A 21882-nucleotide genomic window follows, 5' to 3' on the forward strand; every position below is an offset into this window, starting at 1 on the left:
CCTTGCACTATGTAATGCTACAGAACCTTTCGATGCTCGTTATCACCGTAAAATTGCGTTGCTTCGAGACGGTGAAGATAATAATTTATACATGTTTAATTATTTAAAGTAAATACTCAACGCAACATTAACAAATAGCGCCCGTGGCCTAATGGATAAGGCGTCTGACTTCTAATCAGGCGATTGTGGGTTCGAGTCCCACCGGGCGTGCTAACCTTTTTTTTCGTTTGTGTTTCTCGGCTGAAAAGGCACGACATCATCGTCGCGTTTCGAAGACAATCTTCCCAAAAGGTTCTCAGAAGAACCAGTTAGATGCGACCTCCACTTCATCCCTGACCAAGAAAGAGCCTCTAAAGGGCGAGGAGAAGGAGGCCGAGCTCCTGCTCGACGCAGAATGGTGCGGAGATTCGAAGATGCTTCTCTTGTTGTGCTTCTCCTTGCGCTTCAGTGCTGGAACCGGAAAGCAGCCCGGTGGGACGGAGGTCACCTTCGGTGCAGCAGCAGCAGGCGCTTTGGACGATCGGCGAGTCGGATCGCTCCGCCGCTTGGACGGCGAGGCGGACGCCGAGCGGTAGAAAATGCTGGCGGTTGCCTTCGAAGGCGAAGGGGATGACGGAGAGCTGAGTCTGGAGGGTTGCGGCGAAGCCGAGCGCGTCAGGGACTGGGGGAGAGGCGGTGAGTGAGCGTTGGACTGGGAGCGAGATGCCGACAGGGAGCGCGACCACTGCGGTGAGGGTGAAGGCGGTGTCATGCAAGGAGGTCGGCTGAGCTTCGACGTCGGCGGCGGCGGAGCAGCAGGTGTTGGTTGATGCTGAGGCTTCGGAACGCCGGGTCGGATCTCCCACTGGAAGGGGATTCTTCCGGGCCGCTTGAAGGAATCGTCCATGATCGATCGCTTCTCCTCCCTCCCTCCTTCAACCCCACGCTCCTTTCTGCACGCGACTACTTATGGTGGTGGGCACGAGCGGTGGCCATGATGGCGAGATTGAAGACCGGTGATTGGGCAAAAACGTGGTGGTGAGTCGAAATTTCCATCCGAGTTATTGACTTGGATAGGAGAAGACAAAGCATGTTGACGGATTGAGGCATGCATGCTTAGAATATGGCACACAAGGAGGCTGAATTGGTGCAAGAGTTCGGCCAGATTAGTTCGTCGACCGGTTAATTGCTACCGAACACGTTTCCTTCGGCAATCTCCTCACCGAAAAGATCATGCAGAGAAAGAGAAAGCTTCAGTTTGATCAGCTGATAAAGACATTAATAATTTAACATAAGCTTCTTCTAATCATCATTTACTCTTAAAAAATTAATTGTTAATGAAAGACCTGATTATGGAGTAGTTTTGGAATCGACAGTCTTAGTTTCAAATCAAAACTTTTTATTTTTTTTTTATTTTTTAAGACTTTTTATTAATATTAAATTTTATTTTTTAAAAACTTTTATCGAAGTTTAGACAATTAAAATATATAATGATATAAATTAAGTCGGATGTTTCAATTATTTATTCGATTGATAGATCAAATAAATCTTTATTATCTTCTCATATGATTTTTTTTGAATTCTTTGCTAATATATTAACGTTGATAATATAATTTTAAATTACTTTTTTCTAATATATATATATATATATATAATATAATATAATACCGTATCGGTGTTTCGAGGTTGGCTCAGTACCGTACGGTATTGATGTACTGAGCGATACACCAGGACATATCGAACGATATATAAGAGTATACCAAACAGTTTTATATGTTTTCTTTTCTACTGTAACACTATAGCATGTTCCGTCTAGATTCTGTTTAGTGTCGGACAGTCCGTGTACCAATATATCGTTGGACTAATATGTACCGCTCGTACCGGATGGTACCATTCACTATTACATATCATTATATATATATATATATATATATATATATATATATATATATATATATATATATATATATATATATTCTCATTCCACGTATCTTGAATGTATCAGATGTTAAGTTCAAGGTATTCTCTCTCTCCTCTCTCTCTATCGACGTCGAAATGAAGAAATAAGCTGCGACAAGGAATTTTAATGCCTTGCATGGAGCAGACAATGGCATACTGCCTTTTGGTCTCCTTTGCGCATGCCTAGTTTAATCACGACGCCTCGGATAAACCAAAAGCCATTCCAAAGCTTCGAATAAAGCGGCTTATGCGTTCCCCCTCCCCCCAACCTAACATTAATACCATTATAGTATTACTCATTCTCCGTCTCCTCCTCTTTTAAGTTTCCTTTGATTCGTGGGCCCCGAGATGAGGTCCCCGTTCGAGAGAGCCACGTTGGGTGAGAAAGTTCGGGTGGCGGAAGCTTAGGTACGCTTGCGTCGAGCTCGTTCCTTATGGCGTCGGGACCCACCGCATCATCTCCGTCGATTTACCATCGGATGGTCGGAATTGGAGCAGCTGAAATATGACGGACTGATTACGTACAAAAAATAGCAGTAATTGATTATAATAAAAGAAAATAAATAAAGAATTGTAGTATAAATAGTACCTCCGCCGTGTAAGGGCTCGTAAGCTGCGAGCGAGTCGTCGCGACTCCACCTCCACCTCCAACTCCTCTCCGTTCTCCTTCTTCCGCTTCCGCGCCGCAGGCGGCCGTAGATACCCGCCGTCGCATTCCTGTGAAGCAGCGCACCACCTACGTTTCGTTGCTCGATCTCCATCGTAGGATAATGGGAGGCTGGACGGCCGCCGGAAAAGGGCTTCTAATCGCCTTCTTGCTAGCTTTCACCGCCGCGATCTCGCCCTCCGCCTCCGCCGCCTCGACGAAGAAGGCGAAGGGCTCGGACTCTCCTCCGCTGATGTTGCAGCTGCCGGTCGATACCGGCCGCCGGGATCCCTCCTCTGTCGTCTTCCCCATCTACGGCGATGTCTACCCGCACGGGTAAGTCTGCGGGGTGCGGTTTGAGTCGATAGACGGGGTCTAATTCTTGAATGGTGTTGGAATTCGCAGGCTGTACTATGTAGCGATGAGCATTGGCAATCCGCCGAAGCCCTATTTCTTGGATATCGACACCGGCAGCGACCTCACCTGGCTCCAATGCGACGCTCCCTGCGTTAGATGCTCCAAGGTTGGACCTTTATGCACATGTCCCTTCTGTTCCTCTCCAAACTCGAATGTCATTCACCGTACCTTTCCTTTTTGATTCGGTGACTCTCTCAGGGGCCTCACCCGTGGTACCGGCCGACGAGGAACAAGCTGGTGCCCTGCAGGGACCCCCTCTGCGCCGCCCTCCACACCGGCACCATCCACGACGAGAACTGCGACCAATGCGACTACCAGATCCAGTACGAAGATCGCGGCTCCTCCCTTGGAGTGCTCATCTCCGACGCCTTCAACCTCCGCCTGATCAACACCACCGTCGTCCGCCCTGTCTTTGCCTTCGGGTCAGTAGCCACACTCCAGCTTCTATAAAAAATCCCATCTTGGCGATCCCTACACCGCGCACTTGGTATACGTAGGTGTGGGTACGACCAGCAGTTCGCGATACAGAACGCCCCTACGCCAACCGACGGACTTCTTGGCCTCGGCACCGGGAAAATTAGCGTTCTGTCGCAGCTGAGCGATCAAGGGGTGGCCAAGAACGTCATGGGTCACTGTCTCGGCGGGAAGGGAGGAGGCTATCTTTTCTTCGGAGATGATTTCGTCCCCACCTCTCTGATGACTTGGGCGCCCATGTCTCGCTCCCGGTGAGCTGGTTTTCGGCTGGACTTGTCGCAATGTCTTTGCAGTAAGAACACTGATGTCCTTGGATTGCATCAGGAATTACTACTCACCTGGGCCAGCAAACCTCTACTGGGGCACTCGGTCTCTGGGAGTGAATCAAATGGAGGTGGTTTTCGATACCGGGAGCACCTTCACCTACTTTGGGTTTCAGCCCTACCAAGCATTCCTCTCGGCTGTAAATAACAACTCGTTTCACTCTTTGGAAGCTCGTTCTATGATAGCTTCCAAGCCGGGAATTTGATGCGTGGAGTTGCAGGTGAAGAGTGATCTTTCCAAGAAACCACTGAAGGAGGAGTTTGATGACCCATCCCTTCCGGTGTGCTGGAAAGGGCCGAAGGCATTCAAGTCCGTGAAGGATGTCAAGAAGCACTTCAAGACTTTAGCTCTCAACTTTGTGAATGGAAACCGAGCATTGCTCGAAGTACCTCCCGAGAACTACCTGATCATCACTGTAAGCACCTGCAACCTCTCTCTTACCCAACAAAAATCACAAGAACATCAATCCAATTATTCGATTGCAGAAACATGGGAATGCATGCTTGGGAATCCTCAATGGCACCGAAGCTGGACTCAACAAAGACCTCAACATAATTGGAGGTAAGTAAACGACCCGTAAACCTTGAGACCTCAACTGGTAAACCTTCTGATTTGCTTGTCGGGTGTTTGCAGACATCTCCATGCAAGACCGCATGGTCGTTTATGACAACGAGAGGCAGCACATTGGGTGGGTTCAGATCGGCTGTGACAGGCTCCCCAAGCCTGGAGCTTCCTCCCGGTGATGCTGCACTGCTTCCCTTTACGTGGATGTGCAGGAAAAGGGGACGGTCTCTCACGCTTTCAAACATTGCAGATGGTCATATCACCATCCTGTAATGATAACAGGGGATTGCATATAATTTATTATGCTTGGATGTAATTAATTACAGGAAGATGCAATAAAAGTCTAATTCAGTAGCAATGGTGCGGTTTGCAATTAATCTCCTCTTGTTGTCCATTTGTATGTTTAAATTATAATTGACATTAGGCTCAATAATGATGATATTGTATATTTTAATTATGTTTTTATCTTTAAATTTGTAGCCAATAAAGAATAATTAATATACAGTATATCAAAATCTACGGAGGCAAGTACTGCATGTTCTTTCAGAACAGGATCCAGCACCAGGATTCTCTGGATCACACGTGGCAGGCACAATGATCGGTGTGCGTGCACACGTGGATGTTACCTATCCATGCAGTACACGTGGTTTCGACTATTTTCCTGCTGTGCCTCTGTGGGTCCCGTCTACTCGATTTCATATAATTGAGATATCGTCTCACTACAATTACCCAAATATCAAAATACATATTAAAAATTTACATCATTATTTTCTTTCTTTCTTTTTTTGGAAAATATGGATCTTATTAATAAATGCAGGCATTAATTGAAGTATGCATGAGGGTGTCAAAATTACAACTTTGCCCATTCACGTGGGAGTGCTCGTTTGTGGTGGAGACTGTTGTTCACGGACTCTTGCAATCTATTCCTGGCCTTATCGAAACTAAGATTCCATCTTCACGATAAACTATTCTTCTTGCCCACTGATTTGAAACTTCCTTGGTCTTCACGATTTCCTCTCGTTAAAGCGGCGGCGGCGCAGAGGTCGAGGAGGAGGCGATGGAGGGAGGATTTGACGGCGCGGGGGCGGCCGAAGTAGTGGCGGAGTTGAGGGAGAGCTTCGAGTCCGGGAGGACGAGGAGCTTCGAGTGGAGGGTGGGGCAGCTCAAGGGCATCGCGAGGCTGATCGTTGAGAAGGAGGCGGAGATCACGGCGGCGCTCGATGACGACCTCGCCAAACCCCAGATAGAATCTTTCATTGGCGAGGTCCTCCAGGATTGGACTTTTCCTTTTTCCTATCAGTCTGGTTAATTTATCTCTTCGTTGGTCTCGTACTTGCTTTCTGATCTAGAAAGGTTCGATCTTGGATCCCATAGCTGGAACTTTTGGGCGATTTATCTGCATCGCTATGTTCGTATTGCGAAAGAACATATCGCCCGAAGCTTAAAAAGTCTTTTATGGTCCAGTTTGAACTCTGCAAACCAATTCATCCTACATATCAACTTTGATTGGAGTCTGCTTTTGGCGAAAGCTGCTGCTCTTCTTACTAATTTACATGTAGCGGAATAAAGCATTGGACTTTGAGCATGAGCCGCACAGAGAAGCTGGAACTGTAATTGATTGTCGAAAACGTTCTTGTTTGCAATTAAACTATGTCGATATAGCTAGTCTTACCTTTGATGTCCTCTTCATATAGAGATTGAGGATTGATTCATCTTACTTGTGGTAGTTCGTTAAGGTGTCAGTGGTTGTCATTCTGTCTTCCCATGCTAACATTGGATATTGTTAATATGGTTGTCTTTGAGATATTTCACCGGCAGGCAGAGTCAGAATCTTTCTCTTTTCTTATTTTAGAAGATTAGATTTTGTCCTTTTTCGTTTCCTTCAGTTCCTGAGTTGACATGCTCTCCCAACATCGTCCAAATTGTGAATGCAAACCTTTGAAACTGATTTCTGATCTTATATAAACCTTTAGGTTCATGCATCTTCCTAAGCAGTAATATATCCCAAATATTTGACATGTGCAGTCGTCGAAATTACTGTTTCTGTCAATCGAATTTACCTTTTTATAACAATTAATTCGGATACTCTCCAATTTGCACAAGATTCTGCAGTTATTGAGTTCTGCTAATCTTTTGTCTCACACATAAGCTGATACAGGAGCATAAGCAAGAGCCTCATTGCTTCTTTACTTGGCTCTAACAAATATATATTTGGTATCATTCTTTTAACTATCTGCTTGCATTTGTTTTGCTTTTACCCTTCTAAAGAGATGTAGTGAAGTCTGTGTTCATATATGACTGATGGTTTCATTTGGCAGATTTCAATGGTAAGGGAATCATGCCGTTTTGCCCTCAAAGAATTGAAACGCTGGATGAAACCGGAGAAGGTACAAATACACATTTATGTAGATATATATGATCGACAAATTTTAGAAATTAACCTGCTCAAATCACCATTTGCAACAACCACGCAGGTGGCCACTTCGGTTACAACTTTTCCATCATCAGCAAAAGTGGTGTCAGAGCCCCTTGGTGTTGTGCTGATCATTTCAGCATGGAATTACCCCTTTTGTAAGTGGAGAATCATTCTGTATTAATATTTTACAAAACTGAAAGTGAGTATGATCGATGTGTTGCAGAACAAAAAAAATTGTTCGTTTATGTTGTTAATTGGGCACACAAAAGTATAAATTCTTGCCAATTCTAATGAGACTTTGTTTATATAGCTACTAGATAAGATCTTGCATGATGCACATGAACAACACAAAAGGTAAGATTGTAGTTTATGATTGGTTAAAAAAGATATAAATGATTGAGAGAAGAATTAATCCATAACTTGTTTTCTTAGAGTCAATTAAAGAATTCTAATTTTCAAAATCTTGATAACAATACCCCTAAGTGATGCTCTTGAATGAACAAAAACTAACTCTTTAAGCCATTGGAGGATTTTGTTCTAAAAAAAAAAAAATCATATGTGTGTATGTTTTATAATTTTAAAAATTTCTGCAGGGTAGAATATTCGAAAAGCATCAACAACAACAATGATAACAAAATAAAGATCTATGGTTCCAACTATTTGGGGCTAGTTATTGTAGACCTTTCTCTCGACAGTTCTTATTGAGGGCCCTTTTTCATTTTTTCTGATAACTTATTTTTAAAAGTCATCTTTCAGACGATCATTGGTTGTTTTGGTTATGGTTCTGTTAGTCTACTACTGATTTCGTTTCGAGAATTCTGCTTTAATGTTATAACTACAGATTTGGTGAAACATTCTACATTCATGATAAGTTTTCGCAGTAAGGTTGATAACTTCTTTTTTTCCTCTTTGCCAGTGTTATCCATTGACCCTGTAATTGGAGCCATTGCAGCTGGCAATGCTGTTGTTTTGAAGCCATCAGAAGTTGCACCAGCCACATCATCATTTTTCGCAAGAATTCTACCAGATTATGTAGATAACTCTTGTATCAGAGTAGTTGAAGGATCTATTCCTGAAACAACAGCACTTTTGGATCAGAAGTTTGATAAAATACTCTATACAGGTTATTATTTTCTACATTCCGTCCTATAAAAATCATATACTAGAATGTATTGTTGGTCGACATGTTGCTTACATATGTACTTCTAGGACTTTTGATATAGCTATTGCATATATGAGATAAAGATTTTCCATTTTTCACTAGTCCAATTTGGATAATGTGGGGTAAACTAAATGGTGACTCTTTTATGGTTCTGTGCACTTGGCTTAGACATGAAGTTGCAGTATAATTAGAAATACAGTGATAACATTACAGGCAACGCAAGAGTAGGCCGTATTGTGATGACCGCAGCTGCAAAGCATCTAACACCAGTAGTCCTGGAGCTTGGAGGAAAATGTCCTGTTCTTGTTGATTCCAATGTTGACATCAAAGTATGATAATTGAAGGAAAGCATCGAATTTACTTTGTTGTATGCTGATTCTGCTTCCTTTGTGAAGCTAATAGGGCTTTGTTTTATAAGGTCGCAACAAGGAGAATTGTTGCAGGCAAGTGGGGATGCAATAGTGGACAAGCTTGTATCGCACCAGATTATATTATTACAACAAAATCATTTGCTCCAAAATTGGTATCCCTTTCAGAACAAAAGTTTGGTGGTATTATGCCTTGCTTGTCTATCGACCAACTAGTGATGTAACATCTGCAGGTGGATGCTCTAAAAATAACTTTGGAGAAATTCTACGGCAAGGATCCATTGGAATCAGCAGATCTATCTCGCATCGTGAACTCCAACCATTTCGAACGCTTGATGAATCTTTTGGATGATGAAAAGGTTTCCGGCACGATTGTTCATGGAGGCCAGCGGAATGAAAAGCGCCTGTAAGCCTCGTATGCAATAGTATTTCCGATAAGATAAGCTATTCTTTTGTGACATCATCTCAATGTGGTTGCAGCAGAATCGCTCCTACAATCTTATTAGATGTTCCCAGTGATTCACTAATAATGAAAGAGGAAGTATTTGGCCCCCTACTTCCAATTGTCACGGTGAGCATTTATAATTCTTCGAGTTCAGTATTTTCTGAATGTCATGTAGACTTCTCAATTACATAAGATCTGATCAAGATGCTTGCTGTTGGTAGATAATACTTTATGATTTTTATTGTTCTTTCTGATTCACAAAGGTTGATGAGTTGCGAGAGGGATTTGGTCTTATAAATTCAAAAGGGAAGCCGCTTGCTGCCTATCTCTTCACCAAGGACAGGAAATTAGAAGAGAAGTTTGTGAAAACTGTATCCGCCGGGGGAATGGTCATCAATGACACAATCTTACAAGTAATTTTTCCTTCCTCACTGCATGCATGCTCATGTGCCTACAGTTTCATAGCAAATTCTCGACTTATTACTTGTGTGTGGCATTCAAGCATTTAAAACAAATCACGGCACATATTACGCTAATCATTCCATCCAACATCTTACAACTTCATAAAGAATACAAAAGTGACAAACATATTTGATGTGGTGCAGGTCACCAACCCTCGTCTGCCATTTGGTGGCGTAGGAGAGAGCGGGATGGGGTCTTACCACGGAAAATTCTCATTTGATGCATTTAGTCACAAGAAGGCGGTGTTGAGCCGTGGTTTTGGTGGCGATGTTCCTATGAGGTACCCTCCATATACGGCACACAAGCAGAAAATTCTGAGGGGGCTGATCACCGGCAACATCATAGCAGTGTTTCTCGCACTGATTGGGTGGACTCGACATTGAAGATCCAATTGTCTCCGATACAATATCTCTAGCTGATCATGGTGTCCATCTAATGAGATCTTTCTGTGAAATGTAGTTTCTAGTTGATTTCCAGGAAACGTATATTATGTCTTCTATATTACATTAAATTAAATTAAATATATATGTGGATATATTGAAAAAATGTTTTTAGACTCCTTTTTTTTATCTATCGAGCTGGACAGTTAAGAAATAACGTACATAAATAGACTTATTTATTTTATCTTGATAGGATTTGATGAGTTGCGTAGTTAAAAAAACAACATACATTATCACTTAAGATAATATATATATATGGATAGAGGAAGATTTTAATAGAAATAATAAATAAAAATTAAATATTTAAAATTTAATTAATTAATTATATATATATATATATATATTCTTAATGATGATTAAAAAAAATATATAATCGATTTTAAATAGTTATGACTTAGTTTTGTTATTATTACGGGGTTTGATGAGTGCATTAAATATCCGCCGAATTTGTGGCTGCGAGTGGGTCCCGTTGTGGGACCGAGCTGCTGCATCTTTCTGCGTGTGCGGATCAATCCCGTTCGACAAGCAACAGCGGATCGCGCCGTCGTGAGTGGGAGACGATGACGGAAGCCGGGGGATCCTCTCCAGTGGCTGCTCATCCCGAAAACGCTCCAATTCGCGCATCGTGTCCGTTGAATTGTGGGTCCCATCTACATGGGCGGTGAAAGATCGTTTTGACCAGTACCGATAATTTGAGCGGATCCTCAGGCCTTCTCGGTTGAAGGAAAGGCGTGAAGTGACCGCCTCAAGACTTAAATCGAGCACGCCAAGAAGCGGCGGTTATAATAAGAACTAAAGAGATCGGGAAATCAACAGCGATAGGCAAGGTAAAGCTCTCCTCACCTTCTCTCATCCCTCCTCGCGAACCCTATCTTCTCTGATTTCTCTTCTTCTTTTTGTTTCTTTAGTCGTTTCTTTTTCTGGATGTTGTAAGTCGATAACCTGTGATCTTGAATCTCATTTTGAAGGGTTGACTCGATGTAATCTTGATTTGGCTGTTTTGTTCTGGGGAATTGATTTTTGGAAGGAAACATAAAGCAAGAATTAGAGCACATTAGGGCTGGAAAAAGCTGATGTGGTTCGTTGGGCTTCCTGCTTAAAATGTCTTTTGAACCTGTCAGGGCGAGTGATATTGAGCGATTGCCGGATCTTCATCATCTTTAGGGTCAGTTCACGTTGAATTCAGGGATGAGGTTGCTTGTCGTGGGAATTTCTGTATGCTGCAACCCTTGTTTGGAGATAATTACTGTCGGCTTGGCTCTCACCGAGGGATAATGTGGGAGCATTTCATTGTCGTACTAGATGTATTGATTTCTTTGGTTTAACTGCTTGTTCGATATATGTATATTACCTTTTGGCATAAGAAGAGAAGAGGCCTTTAACAAGTACGGATTCCTTGTAGTTATAATCTTGTATTGATCATTATTTGCATATTTCTAGTTCTACATAGCGGTTTTCTCACCGATCTATTTTATGACTTCCTGCCACAATGTGTTGCTAATTTATGAGTAATCCATATCAATAACTAATTCAATCTATTCGAGGATGATACCAACCATACCGCCCCATACCAGTCTGATTTCTTGCTGCTATTCAATGATTATTGTGTTTTGCATCTAACATGAATTTGTGATTTGACTAATGAATAACTTTCAAATCTAGTCCTTTTTTTTCCTGGTTTGCAGATTGTGCCATATAATTCCTCTATTTTGGAGGAGCATGAAACCTCATACGCACTTGCACCATAGTCATCATCATTCCAGGAGTTCCAAGGGCTCCAAAGGCCATGATGGGAAACAAGCAAAATTTATTCCAGATAATTTTTCCTCGCTTGACCAGGTTTGTGAATGAAATCATGCCTTCAAATCTTCTAATGGATTTTGTAGAACTTCCTAATTATGTATTATCAAATATCAATTAATTCAGGATTTAAAATGTAACTGCATACTTTATTTTCACAGGTAGTAAAAGCTGTATTATAGTTTGCACAAATATAATGAAAAAATGGTGTGGGGAACTCATTCAAGCAGCAACCTCAGTGTTGTTGATTATCATTCAGATCCTGCTAAAACCTCATTTTTGAGAAGTGGATGCCACAATATGCGTATCTTTGGTCTTAGACATTCATTTTATTGTTGTTGTTAGTCATTGTTAATCTTGTTGTTTTTGGTCTGAGGGAACTCAACCTCAGTATCTCACTGTAGTCTGAAGCTATATTTGTAGATCATTTTTTCCTGATATGCAACATCTTCAGTAGATTATTTAATAATAATTTCTTCCTTTAATCAGGTTATTTCAGCTTTGAGAGAATCGGGCCTCGAGTCTTCAAACTTAATCCTTGGTATTGACTTCACAAAAAGCAATGAATGGACAGGTGATGGACTGAATTTATGAAGATAAAAAGGGGATCCACTTTCTTTGAAGACTCATTGGCTGTTCTAAATGGATTACTTCTTTGTAATTGTAGTCTGATATTCCTGGCATTGATTTTAGGTAGGAACTCGTTTGGTAGGAGATCTCTTCATGCTATTGGTGGTACACCTAACCCATATGAACAAGCCATTACCATAATTGGGCATACATTATCTCCTTTTGATGAGGACAATCTGATACCATGTTATGGCTTTGGTGACAGTAAGTGTTTCTTCCCCCTCTTCTCTTTTCTTCCCTTCGAAGCATTAGTACCATGTTATGCATTAATTATTTCTGAAACTTATCTATCTGCTTTTTATGTGCTAGCATCTACACGTGACCAATCTGTCTTCAGCTTTTACCCTGATAATCGTCCTTGTCATGGTTTTGAGGAGGCTCTTGCACGATATAGAGATATTGTGCCACACCTTAAACTTTCAGGTTGTGTACATCACATCTTTTTCATTTTGATGACTTTTGAGAGCTAATTTACCAATTCATCAAACCCTAATGATAAAGCGACACTAATGTTAATGCTCAAGCATTTATTTTTTTTACGTTGTATCGTGGTCTAAAAGTTACATGTAATATATTACTAATTTGATGCAGCTTTGCCCCCCTGTTGGTTTATCAATTTATAATCTGAATAAATAAATAATATAAAGCAACCCACACCAGTTTGTACTGACCGGTAGATACCGGTCTGACAGGCAAATGGGATATGGGCCAGTCCATTTTGGGTTGTTCAAGTCCGGTTCAAGGGTTGCTGCCCTGTAACCCTCTAAAACTGGGCAGTAAGCCCACCCGGGTTCATCATCTTTTCTTTATAATGATAACAGCTCCTCCTTTTAAATCCATGACATTGTTTTTTTATTAGATGTTGTTTCCACATAGGATACCAAGTGTCTCACCTATTATTTAATTTCATCAGGGAGTTGAGGGATGCCATTTTCCAGCTTGCACAGAACTCCTACTTTCTTAAGTTATCCATAAACATGCTATACAAATTTTTGAGCAGGAAATGAATGCAAATGTTGAAATCATTGAATCATCAAGTTGGCAGATACTTTTTTTTTCTGAGATTTACTGCTAAAGGTTTTTGTTAATAAAACATCAAAATAAGTTTTCATGTTATGTTTAGATCTGATGTCTGTCCTATGAAATGGTGTTGGGCAACGATTGAAAATTCAGGTTGTATTGGCCCATGCTAGTTAGCACATTTTTATTTTGGCTAAGAATTGAAATGACATGACTTTGGTCAAAAACTAGTTGTTACTTGAAAGATATAGCTGGTTTGGGGTAAATCAAGCTTAGGCTAGTCCATTATAGGCCAAAGCAGTCCAACACTGAAAAATGAGTTCTGAAAACGGGTGTACTGATTAAGTATTTGTCACAGACTTTACAATTAAGGTAACATATATGTTTGAAGCTCATATGATGGTCATATTTTTGCCTTTTTCTACCTCATGTGCAGGCCCAACGTCGTTTGCCCCGGTAATCCAGGCATCAATTGATATTGTCAAAAAAAGTAATTGGCAATATCATGTTCTTGTCATCATTGCTGATGGACAGGTAAAAAGGATTTTGTGACTAAGAGCATTCAATTGGCTTATTTTTCTCTATCTTTTCTGTTTTGTTGACAACCACAGGTTGCGAGGAACTCAGACGTACCACAAGGAAGATTAAGTCCCCAAGAAGGTGCAACCATGAAGGCAATTGTTGATGCCAGGTGAGCATTTAACTGGAATCCTCATTTGTGTATTGTGACATTGCTTTTTTCTGAAGCACTTATATCGTACAGTTTCTTTCCTCTATCAATTATTATGGTTGGTGTTGGTGATGGACCATGGGACACAATGGAGCATTTTGATGATTGTATTCCTGAACGTAGATTTGATAATTTTCAGGTGAGTTCAGTTGTTGAACATTATACTGGTGTAAGTTTAAATGTCATGTATGAGATCATATATTAACTTAACTAATTTTATTTACCGGTGGAGTTTAAATGTCATGTATGAGATTATATATTAATTTAAATAGTAATAATTACAGTCAACAATGTAGTTGTTTTCAAAGATGTAATTCATGGATGTGTCTTCTCATGAATAGCCTTAATAGTGTTTGATATCTATATCTGGAGATCACTGTCAACTGATCTCTCTTTTGCACTATGACATTTACTTTATAGAGGAATATCTTTTTAACAAGGATTTCTTAGTTACATGTGAGAGTGATATCATAATACATTGATGGACATGCATATCTGGGAAGATTCCTGGTATACCCAATTGCAAGGTGTCATAATATTCTATTTACCCCTCCAAAATGGCAGCGGTCTCTTTTTTTGCACTATGACATTCACTTTAAAGAGGAATATGTTTTTAATACATGTGAGAGTGATATCATAATACATTGATGGACTGATTAACATCTAGGAAGATTTCTGGTATACCCAATTACAAGGTGTCATAATATCCTATTCACCTCTCCAAAATACAAATGTCATATATATATATATATATATATATATATATATATATATATATATACTCCTACAACACTTGAAAACCCGCATTTTATGCTTCTAAAGTTAAATGTCACCAGAACCCTTTTTTGCAAATGTAAATAGGTCTTAGTGAGTTCTGATTTTAGGACCCATCAGGGTTAATTTATATTTGCAAATCGGATCCAAATGTGATGTCATGTCAAGGACATAAAATGTAAGTTTCCAATGTTTGCAGCAGTTTATGTAATCATTATATTTTTTGAGGGGTAAATTAGATATCCAGGGTAGTAGGACTTGCTATGCTCCTAAATGGTCATATGCAAGTGTGCTTGATTGATATATATTTGACCTCTATAAGTTCCCCTTAGTCTATTGCAATGGTCAGGCTTGCTAGGCACCTAAATACTCGTATGCAGATGAGGTTGATCGTTTTACCTTCTTTGGATGCTCTTAGTATTATAACATCTACAAAGATGGACTTGAATGTTCGGAAATCACCTGTCCTTAGCAATAATTAATAAGAAAGTTGATGACCAATTAAAAGTGAATCAAATGCTGAAACATTTCCTGTTGATGTATCTTAAGGCTAGAGATTGCTGAGAGAATGAAAATCCTGACTTTCTATGATAAATGGAACTCATGTTTCTCACGGTCCAACTTTTCAATAGTAGATCCTTTATTAGTTTGTCTATGATATGTTTATTTATAAAAATCAGAAACAGTGATGCATCAACATGCTGATAACTTGCATTTTTTATTTTGAGCACAGCTATGTGCATCTTCTTCTTTCTCTTTTCTGGCTAAGGTTCTGAGTTTTCTGCAGTTTGTGAATTTTACAAATATCATGAGTGCAAAAATGGAAATGTCAAAGAAGGAAGCAGCCTTTGCACTTGCTGCATTAATGGAAATACCTTTTCAATATAAAGCCACGCAAGGCCTCCGACCTCAAGAGTAAGTCCTCTGATTATTCCTAGTATTTATAGTGTAGATTACCTGATTCTGTCAGTCATTTTTCCAGTCCTATATCTTCCATATTAAACTTAAGGTCATCTCACAGAAACCAGAGTGACCGATTTAGCTCACCAAAAATTCTTCCTCCTCCGAAGGAAGTACTTGAACATGATAGTTTAATGATGTCATCTACTCGTATAGCAGATACCCAGACAACTGGCTCCACTGCTTCAACAGAGCAGGTATAATTTTCTTATCCAAGCAAATTTTAGGGTTTTACAGTAATAATTGTTGTACTGTAGCACGAGGGCATGTCAATGCCTTTTTTCATGGTATGTTAATAATATGTGCCAATCAGCAATGCAATCTTTGTCTTACAAACTTTTTTGTTGTTTTTTAAGGTCTGCCCTATATGCTTAACAAACCCAAAGGATATGGCGTTTGGCTGCGGCCATCTGGTAGGTTTTTCATTTAGTGTCTTGCCATTGTATGAAATAAGTCAATCTTATACTTTTTTTTTGTTTTTGCTGGTGAAATGCTGTGCAATGTCTTCACACTGTCATGGAAACAATATGAAGCCATAGAAAAGACAGCAGGAGACACTCCACCAAGGCTCATAATATGAAACATCTTTCTAATTGAAGAACCTTTTTAATGAAACAGAGAAAAGACATATATGCTCCTCGGAGCACAAAATGGCACTAAAATCACGATTCCTATCCTTTGTTGAAAAACCAAAAAATTGTTATTCATAGCATATTGTGCCAACAGATGGACACTTTTGTCACCCTCTCCATAGATGTGCTTAACTCTCTAATCCTAAATAATACTTAATAGACCCAAAACAATCTGGATGCCATTAGCAATGCAATACGTTTATGATGAGCACATTGGCTAGTAGCTTCGTGTTTGTCTCAACCACAGTACAATCTATGCTTTCGTGAATAGCAGCTTCCAACCCTTTCTTGACAGCCATCCACTCATGAATGCCAGCAGCTACCATCCTTGATATACGAAAAACCTGCATAAACACATTGTCCATCAGCAATTCTAATTAGAAAATCGGGTCGACTCTCTTTACTCTGTGGACTGAAGGCTCCATTGGTATTTAGCTTGAAATATCCAGCATTAGACTTGCACCATGGCACAAATATGATGTTAGAGACCATTGTAGGTTTTGAAGTGCATTAAGCTTGACAAAGTCCACCGTATCTTATTCTAACAACAAATTAATTTGTCCATGTCTACAAATCCATTGTGCTGCTACCCATTACAATATTGCTCTTTTACTTGAAGATGATGTCTCGAGTGATGCAAAACGGTAAAGACAAATTTCTGAGTGAGAAAATACCTTATCGTGGTTTCTATTTCTTTAGTAGTTTGGACTACTTGCTTTTACAAGTTTTTCATTCTTTTTGTTTGTCAAGACTTGCAAGGAATGTGGTGCCACCTTATCGACATGCCCCATATGCCGAGCACCCATAACTACACGCTTGCGGCTCTTTGCTTAGATGATGGTCTGGCGCCTAAGCCTGTGGTGTCCTATCTGAACCGCTTGGGTAACCATACATCCCGGGATCTAACCCTTCGTGTACCGTCAATGCAGAAAACATGTACATTACAAAATTCATTCACCAACCTTGTTGTATTAGACATAATTATTATCTGTTTCATAAATTAGTGTCCATTTTTAGTCTCGATAGTATCAGCGTTGTGTGAGATTGTTATGTATCTTTTTGTGTCTCCTGGTAGTAGAGGTGCTCCTGTTTAGCAGAATCGCAGCACTCATTTGTTGAGTCAATTGAACAAACATTTTATCTTGTTTCTTCCTATTGCTTATTAGGAGTGGATTTTCAGATTTGGTTGGTCTTAATACATGGAATATGATAAAAGTTTTGCATCATAAAATTGCATGGTATGGATTAAAAAGGCAGCAGCTGCAATAAATTAAGAGATCCATTTGGAATGGAAGAATGAAGGTATTCTTTAGTATCCAATGGGCTTCATATGTCATTCATCGATGCCGAGAGTGCCAAAACGACGCTACCATATTCATATGATCCTCATGCTGTCTTTGGCAACCTATTTATTCTCTTTGGCAACCTATTCATACGTTTGATGGATGTCAATATTCACAAAGCAAAGAACCAACACCAAATACTCTGTGCCCTCTCCTGATTATGTTTCCACCTAAACTACTAGAAGAACACTTGAATTCTTGGAGTTTGTTTATCATATCAGAAGCGGAAGATTGGGTTTCCCCAATCTAAATCACATGCAAGTCGCATTTGGTGTTTACCCAGTTAAGGAAATAATGATCAAAAGAAGACACCACAAAAGCTGTTCCTCAGCAGAGGTAAACTGCGTATAATTTCAACACAACTTTCTGCCTTGCAAAGGAGACTTACTGCACTCTTTTGGAGTCAAATATTGAATGTCACCATAATTCCATAAATCCTTATTTGCATCTGTTGTTGAAACCAAGACTTCAAGAAGGAAGAACAGGTAAATGTCCTATGACATTTTAGTATACTAATTATTACATGCATCCTCAGAAGTAGAAAGAACATAACATGGGAAAATTTTGAAAGCACCATTTTTGGTCAAGCAATGAGCTGGAAACTCAAACAAGGGTCTCATATTGGCCTCAGAATAGAATTCTTATGTGCAATAACTAGTCCAAAATACCATGAAATCCTTAGAGGTGATCACACACTGCTTTTGTAAAGTCCGTTGTTGATGAGCTGCCTCCAAGGTCAACGGTTCTGAACTTTCCTTCTGCAATGGTGCTAAGTATGGCATTTTGGATTTGATCAGCTTTATTGTTCAGCTTCAGATGGCGTAACATCATAACAGAACTCAGCAGGAGTGCAGTCGGATTTGCAAGATTCTGGAGTCACGGATTGCACAGCATGATCAAACAACAGAAACAAACACTTGTCCAACTACAGAATGGATGAAGCATCGGCATGTTTATGGAGTTGGAAAGATGAATTATAATTGTATTCAGACAAACAAGTAAATGACAATTTAACCCACAGAAAAGTAACTGCATGTGCTTGCAAAATTAGTCACTATCAGTTTGTTGTTTAGAAAAATAAATAGGCAGATACTGTTCAAGATACAGAAGATCCTACCTTCCCAGCAATATCAGGGGCTGAACCATGAACAGCTTCTGCCAGAGCAATGCCACCTTCACCTATATTGCAACTGAAGAAAAGAAATCAACCGATATAAAAGCACTCCCTTTGTACCAAAAAGCTGGCAAAGTATAAGTTACCTAGGAGTCAAGCCCAAGCCTCCAATCAAGCCCGCACACAGGTCACTGATTATGTCTCCATAGAGGTTGGGCATCACTAATACATCAAACAAGGCAGGGTTTTTCACAAGCTGTCATAAGCAACAATACTTGTAAGCTCCATGTAAAATGCATGATAACAAAAAAGTTCAGCTCCGAGTTTATATAGTCCTATAAGAAGTTATCAATTTTTAGAACAATTATATGGGTTGTGACAAAACTACAGCCAAATTTTCACAGAAGTCCAAACATACCATCATACAGCAATTATCGATGATGACCTCCTCATATGTTATCTCTGGGTACTTCTCTGCAACCTCACGACAACACTGAAAACAAATCCAACGAGAGGAAGTAACCTCTTCTCTGTCTGAAAAGGGACTGCCAAGTGCTAAGTACTGTATGCATTATACCTTGAGAAAGAGACCATCAGTCTTCCTCATGATGTTGGCCTTGTGTATTGCAGATACCCTTTGTCGGCCATTAGCCTTGGCATAGTGAAAAGCATATTCTGCCACCCTTAGACTTGCTTGGCGTGTAATGATTTTTAAACTTTCTACAACACCTCTGACCACCTAGCGTCATGTGTGCATCATACATAGAAAAATTAGACAAGTGACCTAACTATCAGGCATCAACAGGTTCAAAGATAATAATAACATTCGGTTCAAGTACATGAATTACCTGGTGTTCAAGACCACTATACTCTCCTTCCGTATTTTCGCGGATTGTGACAAGATTAACATCATCATATCGAGTTTTATATCCCGGAAGGCTTTGGCAAGGTCTTACATTAGCATAGAGACCAAGTTCTTTACGTAATGTAAGATTTAATGATCTGTGTCCCTTGCCAATAGGTGTAGCCATAGGGCCTTTCAAGCCAACACCATTTCTCCGCACTGATTCCAGACTTTCCCATGTCAGAAAGCTCTCTGTTCTTGGGTCCACCTTGTCACTCACATAGTGTTCTTCCCATTCTATGGGCACCTCTGCTGCACCAAACACCTGCAATACCAAACCTGTGTCAAAAATAATCAGGTATTTAAATATTCCAACTCAAGTTTTCTTCACCTAAAAAGAAGACGAGAAAGGTAATTCCTCGTAACAAAAGGACTAAGAAGCAGTTACAAAGGAACAGGTTATTGTTTAAAACATATGAACTGGCTGGCCATAAAAATGCCTCCATCTCATCCAGCACATGGATAACATAAAGCCTTAACTGACTTTAACATTCTTGGCATGAGGTTGAGATGCTCAAAGATGCTTCATCTTTACCAATATATGCAAAGCTGTAAGAAACTTGATCTTCACCAAAATATATATAATTGAGCTAGTATAGTATACTGATAGGATGTAGATCTCAATCCAACCAGTTTGAATCAAGTATTGAAAGTCTATTTTATTGAGCATGATCTATGACATAGACTAAACTTGTTAGAATTTGAGGATCTTTTGCATGAACATCAAGCCAACAAAGAATGAATACAACTGTCAATGCACTAGAAGACACTACGGACATCTTGACAAGTTAAACCATTGATCTTAATCATCAAAAAATGAAAACATATGCGATAAGGTTAATGAATATATATTCAATGTTAACATGCTCCTCCTAGTAAATTTGAAGGTTCAAAAGAATACTTCACCTCATTTTTCCCTGATAAAATTAGGAGTCACAAATGAAAATCAAACAAGATTCATCCGACAAACCTTCAAGATCAATGTTTGCGGAGTTACATAGTCAGAACATCGTTAGAAAGTAAAGAAATAAACATGAACTAGAACCTGATAAAGTCATGATTCGAAGTTTATTAGAAACGAATAAGAAAACCTCAAACCTGTTTAACAGCCTCTGCGATTTCAGGCCCAATTCCATCACCAGGAAAGAGAGTAGCACGAATCGGTTCACTCGGCGACGCAGCGCTATAAAAGGGTTGGCCCAAGGATGGATAAATCCTGCCGGGGATCTGATTAACCGAAAGCCTCCGAAAAATCTGACGCAGAGCCATAGACAGTCTACCGACTTAGGTTATGGCTCTTGCGATGATCAAGAACTCCTGCAACGGACAAACAATTCTCTTCACAGACCAATGAGAAATCACAGAGAATCAACCCAATCGAGAAGAAAAACCCTATCAACCTCCAAGACAACAAAATTCTCAAACACGCACGCAAAAAGCCAATCAAGAAATCACCTGAACCGAAGAATGCGATAAAACTAAAACTAAGAATCAACCCAATCGAGAAGAAAAACCCTAACAACCTCGAAGATAACAAAATTCTCAAACACGCACGCAAAAAGCCAATCAAGAAATCACCTGAACCGAAGAATGTGATAAAACTTTAACTGTCCAGCGCCGAAGCAAATTACAAGATGATCAACGAGAATAAAAAAGTTCAAGGTACGACAGGAAGAGGGATTACTTGTTATGTTAAATGAATTGGGGAATCGAATCCTGACCTCCCACGGGAAGATCGATCGACGAGGAGGTTGCGAGATGCCGAAGCCGAGAGATGGGAATTTAGCTCGAAGAAGACGGCGATCGAGAGACGATGGCGATGACAGAGGACACGGCCGAGGGCACGGTCAGTCCAGCCGCATAATCCACGCCCATGCTCTCGTTCGACGCGAGTTGACTTCTGTGTCGTGAGTCAAAATCGAACAATCGGTGGGCCCAGGGTTTCCTCACTCGGGCAACGATGGGTAGGGAACCCTGAATCCTGATGGGGATTAATAAACAGGTGATCCTCATCCTACGCGTCTGATCGGGTCATGTTACATTGGACGAGTCCAATCCCAGACCGAAGCAACCACTCTTACAACTACCAAAATCAATCTAAAGAAACAAAATTACAGACTCGGATCAAACCAGGTCGGATCGAACCGCCGTTCTCGGAGGGAAGGCAACAATTGCCTCTCTTATTGCCCTTCATTTGCGTTACCCAAGCGGTTCTGGAATTTTCAGCATGTTGTTCAAGATAATGAATTGTTGAGTTCCCAGCCTCTGCGTTGTATTACTGCTTTGAGGTGTGTTGATAGTGTCTAAGAAGGATGCAAG

General features: G+C 40.2%; 4 protein-coding genes and 1 non-coding gene across 14 annotated transcripts; 4 read left to right on the forward strand and 1 right to left on the reverse strand.

The window, feature by feature from the left end:
• The first annotated feature begins 137 nt into the window (after positions 1-137).
• On the forward strand, positions 138-210 carry TRNAR-UCU (transfer RNA arginine (anticodon UCU)). Its single transcript has one exon. It is a non-coding gene; the product is annotated as a tRNA-Arg (tRNA).
• A 2353-nt stretch (positions 211-2563) lies between these two features.
• LOC135594985 (aspartic proteinase Asp1-like) lies at positions 2564-4709 on the forward strand. Its single transcript, XM_065085482.1, has 8 exons — positions 2564-2920; positions 2990-3107; positions 3200-3423; positions 3499-3726; positions 3800-3938; positions 4020-4214; positions 4285-4360; positions 4433-4709. Exons 1-8 carry the CDS (start codon positions 2709-2711, stop codon positions 4540-4542), a joined length of 1302 nt encoding a protein of 433 aa, XP_064941554.1. The 5' UTR covers positions 2564-2708; the 3' UTR covers positions 4543-4709.
• A 606-nt stretch (positions 4710-5315) lies between these two features.
• Positions 5316-9775, forward strand: LOC135595490 (aldehyde dehydrogenase family 3 member H1-like). 3 transcript variants are annotated; one of them, XM_065086460.1, is made up of 10 exons: positions 5316-5627; positions 6682-6750; positions 6838-6934; positions 7696-7902; positions 8155-8270; positions 8360-8464; positions 8543-8715; positions 8793-8880; positions 9018-9167; positions 9360-9775. In XM_065086460.1, exons 1-10 carry the CDS (start codon positions 5421-5423, stop codon positions 9597-9599), a joined length of 1452 nt encoding a protein of 483 aa, XP_064942532.1. In that variant the 5' UTR covers positions 5316-5420; the 3' UTR covers positions 9600-9775. The 3 variants fall into 3 exon arrangements, with proteins under 3 accessions (XP_064942532.1, XP_064942531.1, XP_064942534.1); XM_065086459.1 differs by having other exon boundaries at positions 5317-5627; positions 8790-8880; XM_065086462.1 differs by lacking the exon at positions 5316-5627 and adding an exon at positions 5673-6577 and having other exon boundaries at positions 8790-8880.
• Positions 9776-10338: 563 nt separating this feature from the next.
• LOC135595491 (E3 ubiquitin-protein ligase RGLG3-like) lies at positions 10339-17398 on the forward strand. Of its 6 annotated transcripts, XM_065086464.1 has the most exons (14): positions 10433-10483; positions 10625-10932; positions 11342-11495; positions 11946-12030; positions 12150-12290; positions 12396-12509; positions 13543-13640; positions 13718-13797; positions 13870-13975; positions 15398-15525; positions 15632-15767; positions 15927-15983; positions 16822-16846; positions 16953-17398. In XM_065086464.1, the coding sequence occupies exons 2-14, from the start codon at positions 10874-10876 to the stop codon at positions 17204-17206; spliced, it is 1437 nt and encodes a 478-aa protein (XP_064942536.1). In that variant the 5' UTR covers positions 10433-10483; positions 10625-10873; the 3' UTR covers positions 17207-17398. The 6 variants fall into 6 exon arrangements, with proteins under 6 accessions (XP_064942538.1, XP_064942536.1, XP_064942537.1 ...); XM_065086466.1 differs by lacking the exon at positions 10625-10932 and having other exon boundaries at positions 10339-10483; XM_065086465.1 differs by lacking the exon at positions 10433-10483 and having other exon boundaries at positions 10490-11041.
• A 555-nt stretch (positions 17399-17953) lies between these two features.
• LOC135595492 (isocitrate dehydrogenase [NAD] catalytic subunit 5, mitochondrial-like) lies at positions 17954-21443 on the reverse strand. 3 transcript variants are annotated; one of them, XM_065086470.1, is made up of 8 exons: positions 21248-21443; positions 20662-20880; positions 19508-19828; positions 19237-19398; positions 19078-19152; positions 18806-18915; positions 18663-18735; positions 17954-18415 (listed from the first exon to the last, which is right to left on the reverse strand). In XM_065086470.1, the coding sequence occupies exons 2-8, from the start codon at positions 20830-20832 to the stop codon at positions 18224-18226; spliced, it is 1104 nt and encodes a 367-aa protein (XP_064942542.1). In that variant the 5' UTR covers positions 20833-20880; positions 21248-21443; the 3' UTR covers positions 17954-18223. The 3 variants fall into 3 exon arrangements, with proteins under 3 accessions (XP_064942542.1, XP_064942544.1, XP_064942541.1); XM_065086472.1 differs by having other exon boundaries at positions 20662-20901; XM_065086469.1 differs by having other exon boundaries at positions 21285-21441.
• Between the last annotated feature and the right edge of the window lie 439 nt (positions 21444-21882).

Source organism: Musa acuminata, chromosome BXJ1-10 (assembly GCF_036884655.1).
Source record: "Musa acuminata AAA Group cultivar baxijiao chromosome BXJ1-10, Cavendish_Baxijiao_AAA, whole genome shotgun sequence".
In the NCBI taxonomy this organism is placed as follows: Eukaryota; Viridiplantae; Streptophyta; class Magnoliopsida; order Zingiberales; family Musaceae; genus Musa; species Musa acuminata.

What these genes read in the sequence shown, in the direction of transcription:
- LOC135595490 (XM_065086459.1), top strand. Translation starts at nt 5,421, where the DNA reads ATGGAGGGAGGATTTGACGGCGCGGGGGCGGCCGAAGTAGTGGCGGAG. An exon ending in TAGAATCTTTCATTGGCGAG is followed by an intron (nt 5,628 to 6,681) that starts GTCCTCCAGGAT and finishes TTCATTTGGCAG; the next exon opens with ATTTCAATGGTAAGGGAATC. An exon ending in TCAATGACACAATCTTACAA is followed by an intron (nt 9,168 to 9,359) that starts GTAATTTTTCCT and finishes GATGTGGTGCAG; the next exon opens with GTCACCAACCCTCGTCTGCC.
- LOC135595492 (XM_065086470.1), bottom strand. Translation starts at nt 20,832, where the DNA reads ATGGCTCTGCGTCAGATTTTTCGGAGGCTTTCGGTTAATCAGATCCCC. An exon ending in TCGCAGAGGCTGTTAAACAG is followed by an intron (nt 19,829 to 20,661) that starts GTTTGAGGTTTT and finishes TTGGTATTGCAG; the next exon opens with GTGTTTGGTGCAGCAGAGGT. An exon ending in CTGATGGTCTCTTTCTCAAG is followed by an intron (nt 19,153 to 19,236) that starts GTATAATGCATA and finishes ATTTGTTTTCAG; the next exon opens with TGTTGTCGTGAGGTTGCAGA.
- LOC135594985 (XM_065085482.1), top strand. Translation starts at nt 2,709, where the DNA reads ATGGGAGGCTGGACGGCCGCCGGAAAAGGGCTTCTAATCGCCTTCTTG. An exon ending in GCGCCCATGTCTCGCTCCCG is followed by an intron (nt 3,727 to 3,799) that starts GTGAGCTGGTTT and finishes GGATTGCATCAG; the next exon opens with GAATTACTACTCACCTGGGC. An exon ending in ACCAAGCATTCCTCTCGGCT is followed by an intron (nt 3,939 to 4,019) that starts GTAAATAACAAC and finishes GTGGAGTTGCAG; the next exon opens with GTGAAGAGTGATCTTTCCAA.
- LOC135595491 (XM_065086464.1), top strand. Translation starts at nt 10,874, where the DNA reads ATGCTGCAACCCTTGTTTGGAGATAATTACTGTCGGCTTGGCTCTCAC. An exon ending in ATTTTTCCTCGCTTGACCAG is followed by an intron (nt 11,496 to 11,945) that starts GTTTGTGAATGA and finishes TCCTTTAATCAG; the next exon opens with GTTATTTCAGCTTTGAGAGA. An exon ending in CCACTGCTTCAACAGAGCAG is followed by an intron (nt 15,768 to 15,926) that starts GTATAATTTTCT and finishes TTGTTTTTTAAG; the next exon opens with GTCTGCCCTATATGCTTAAC.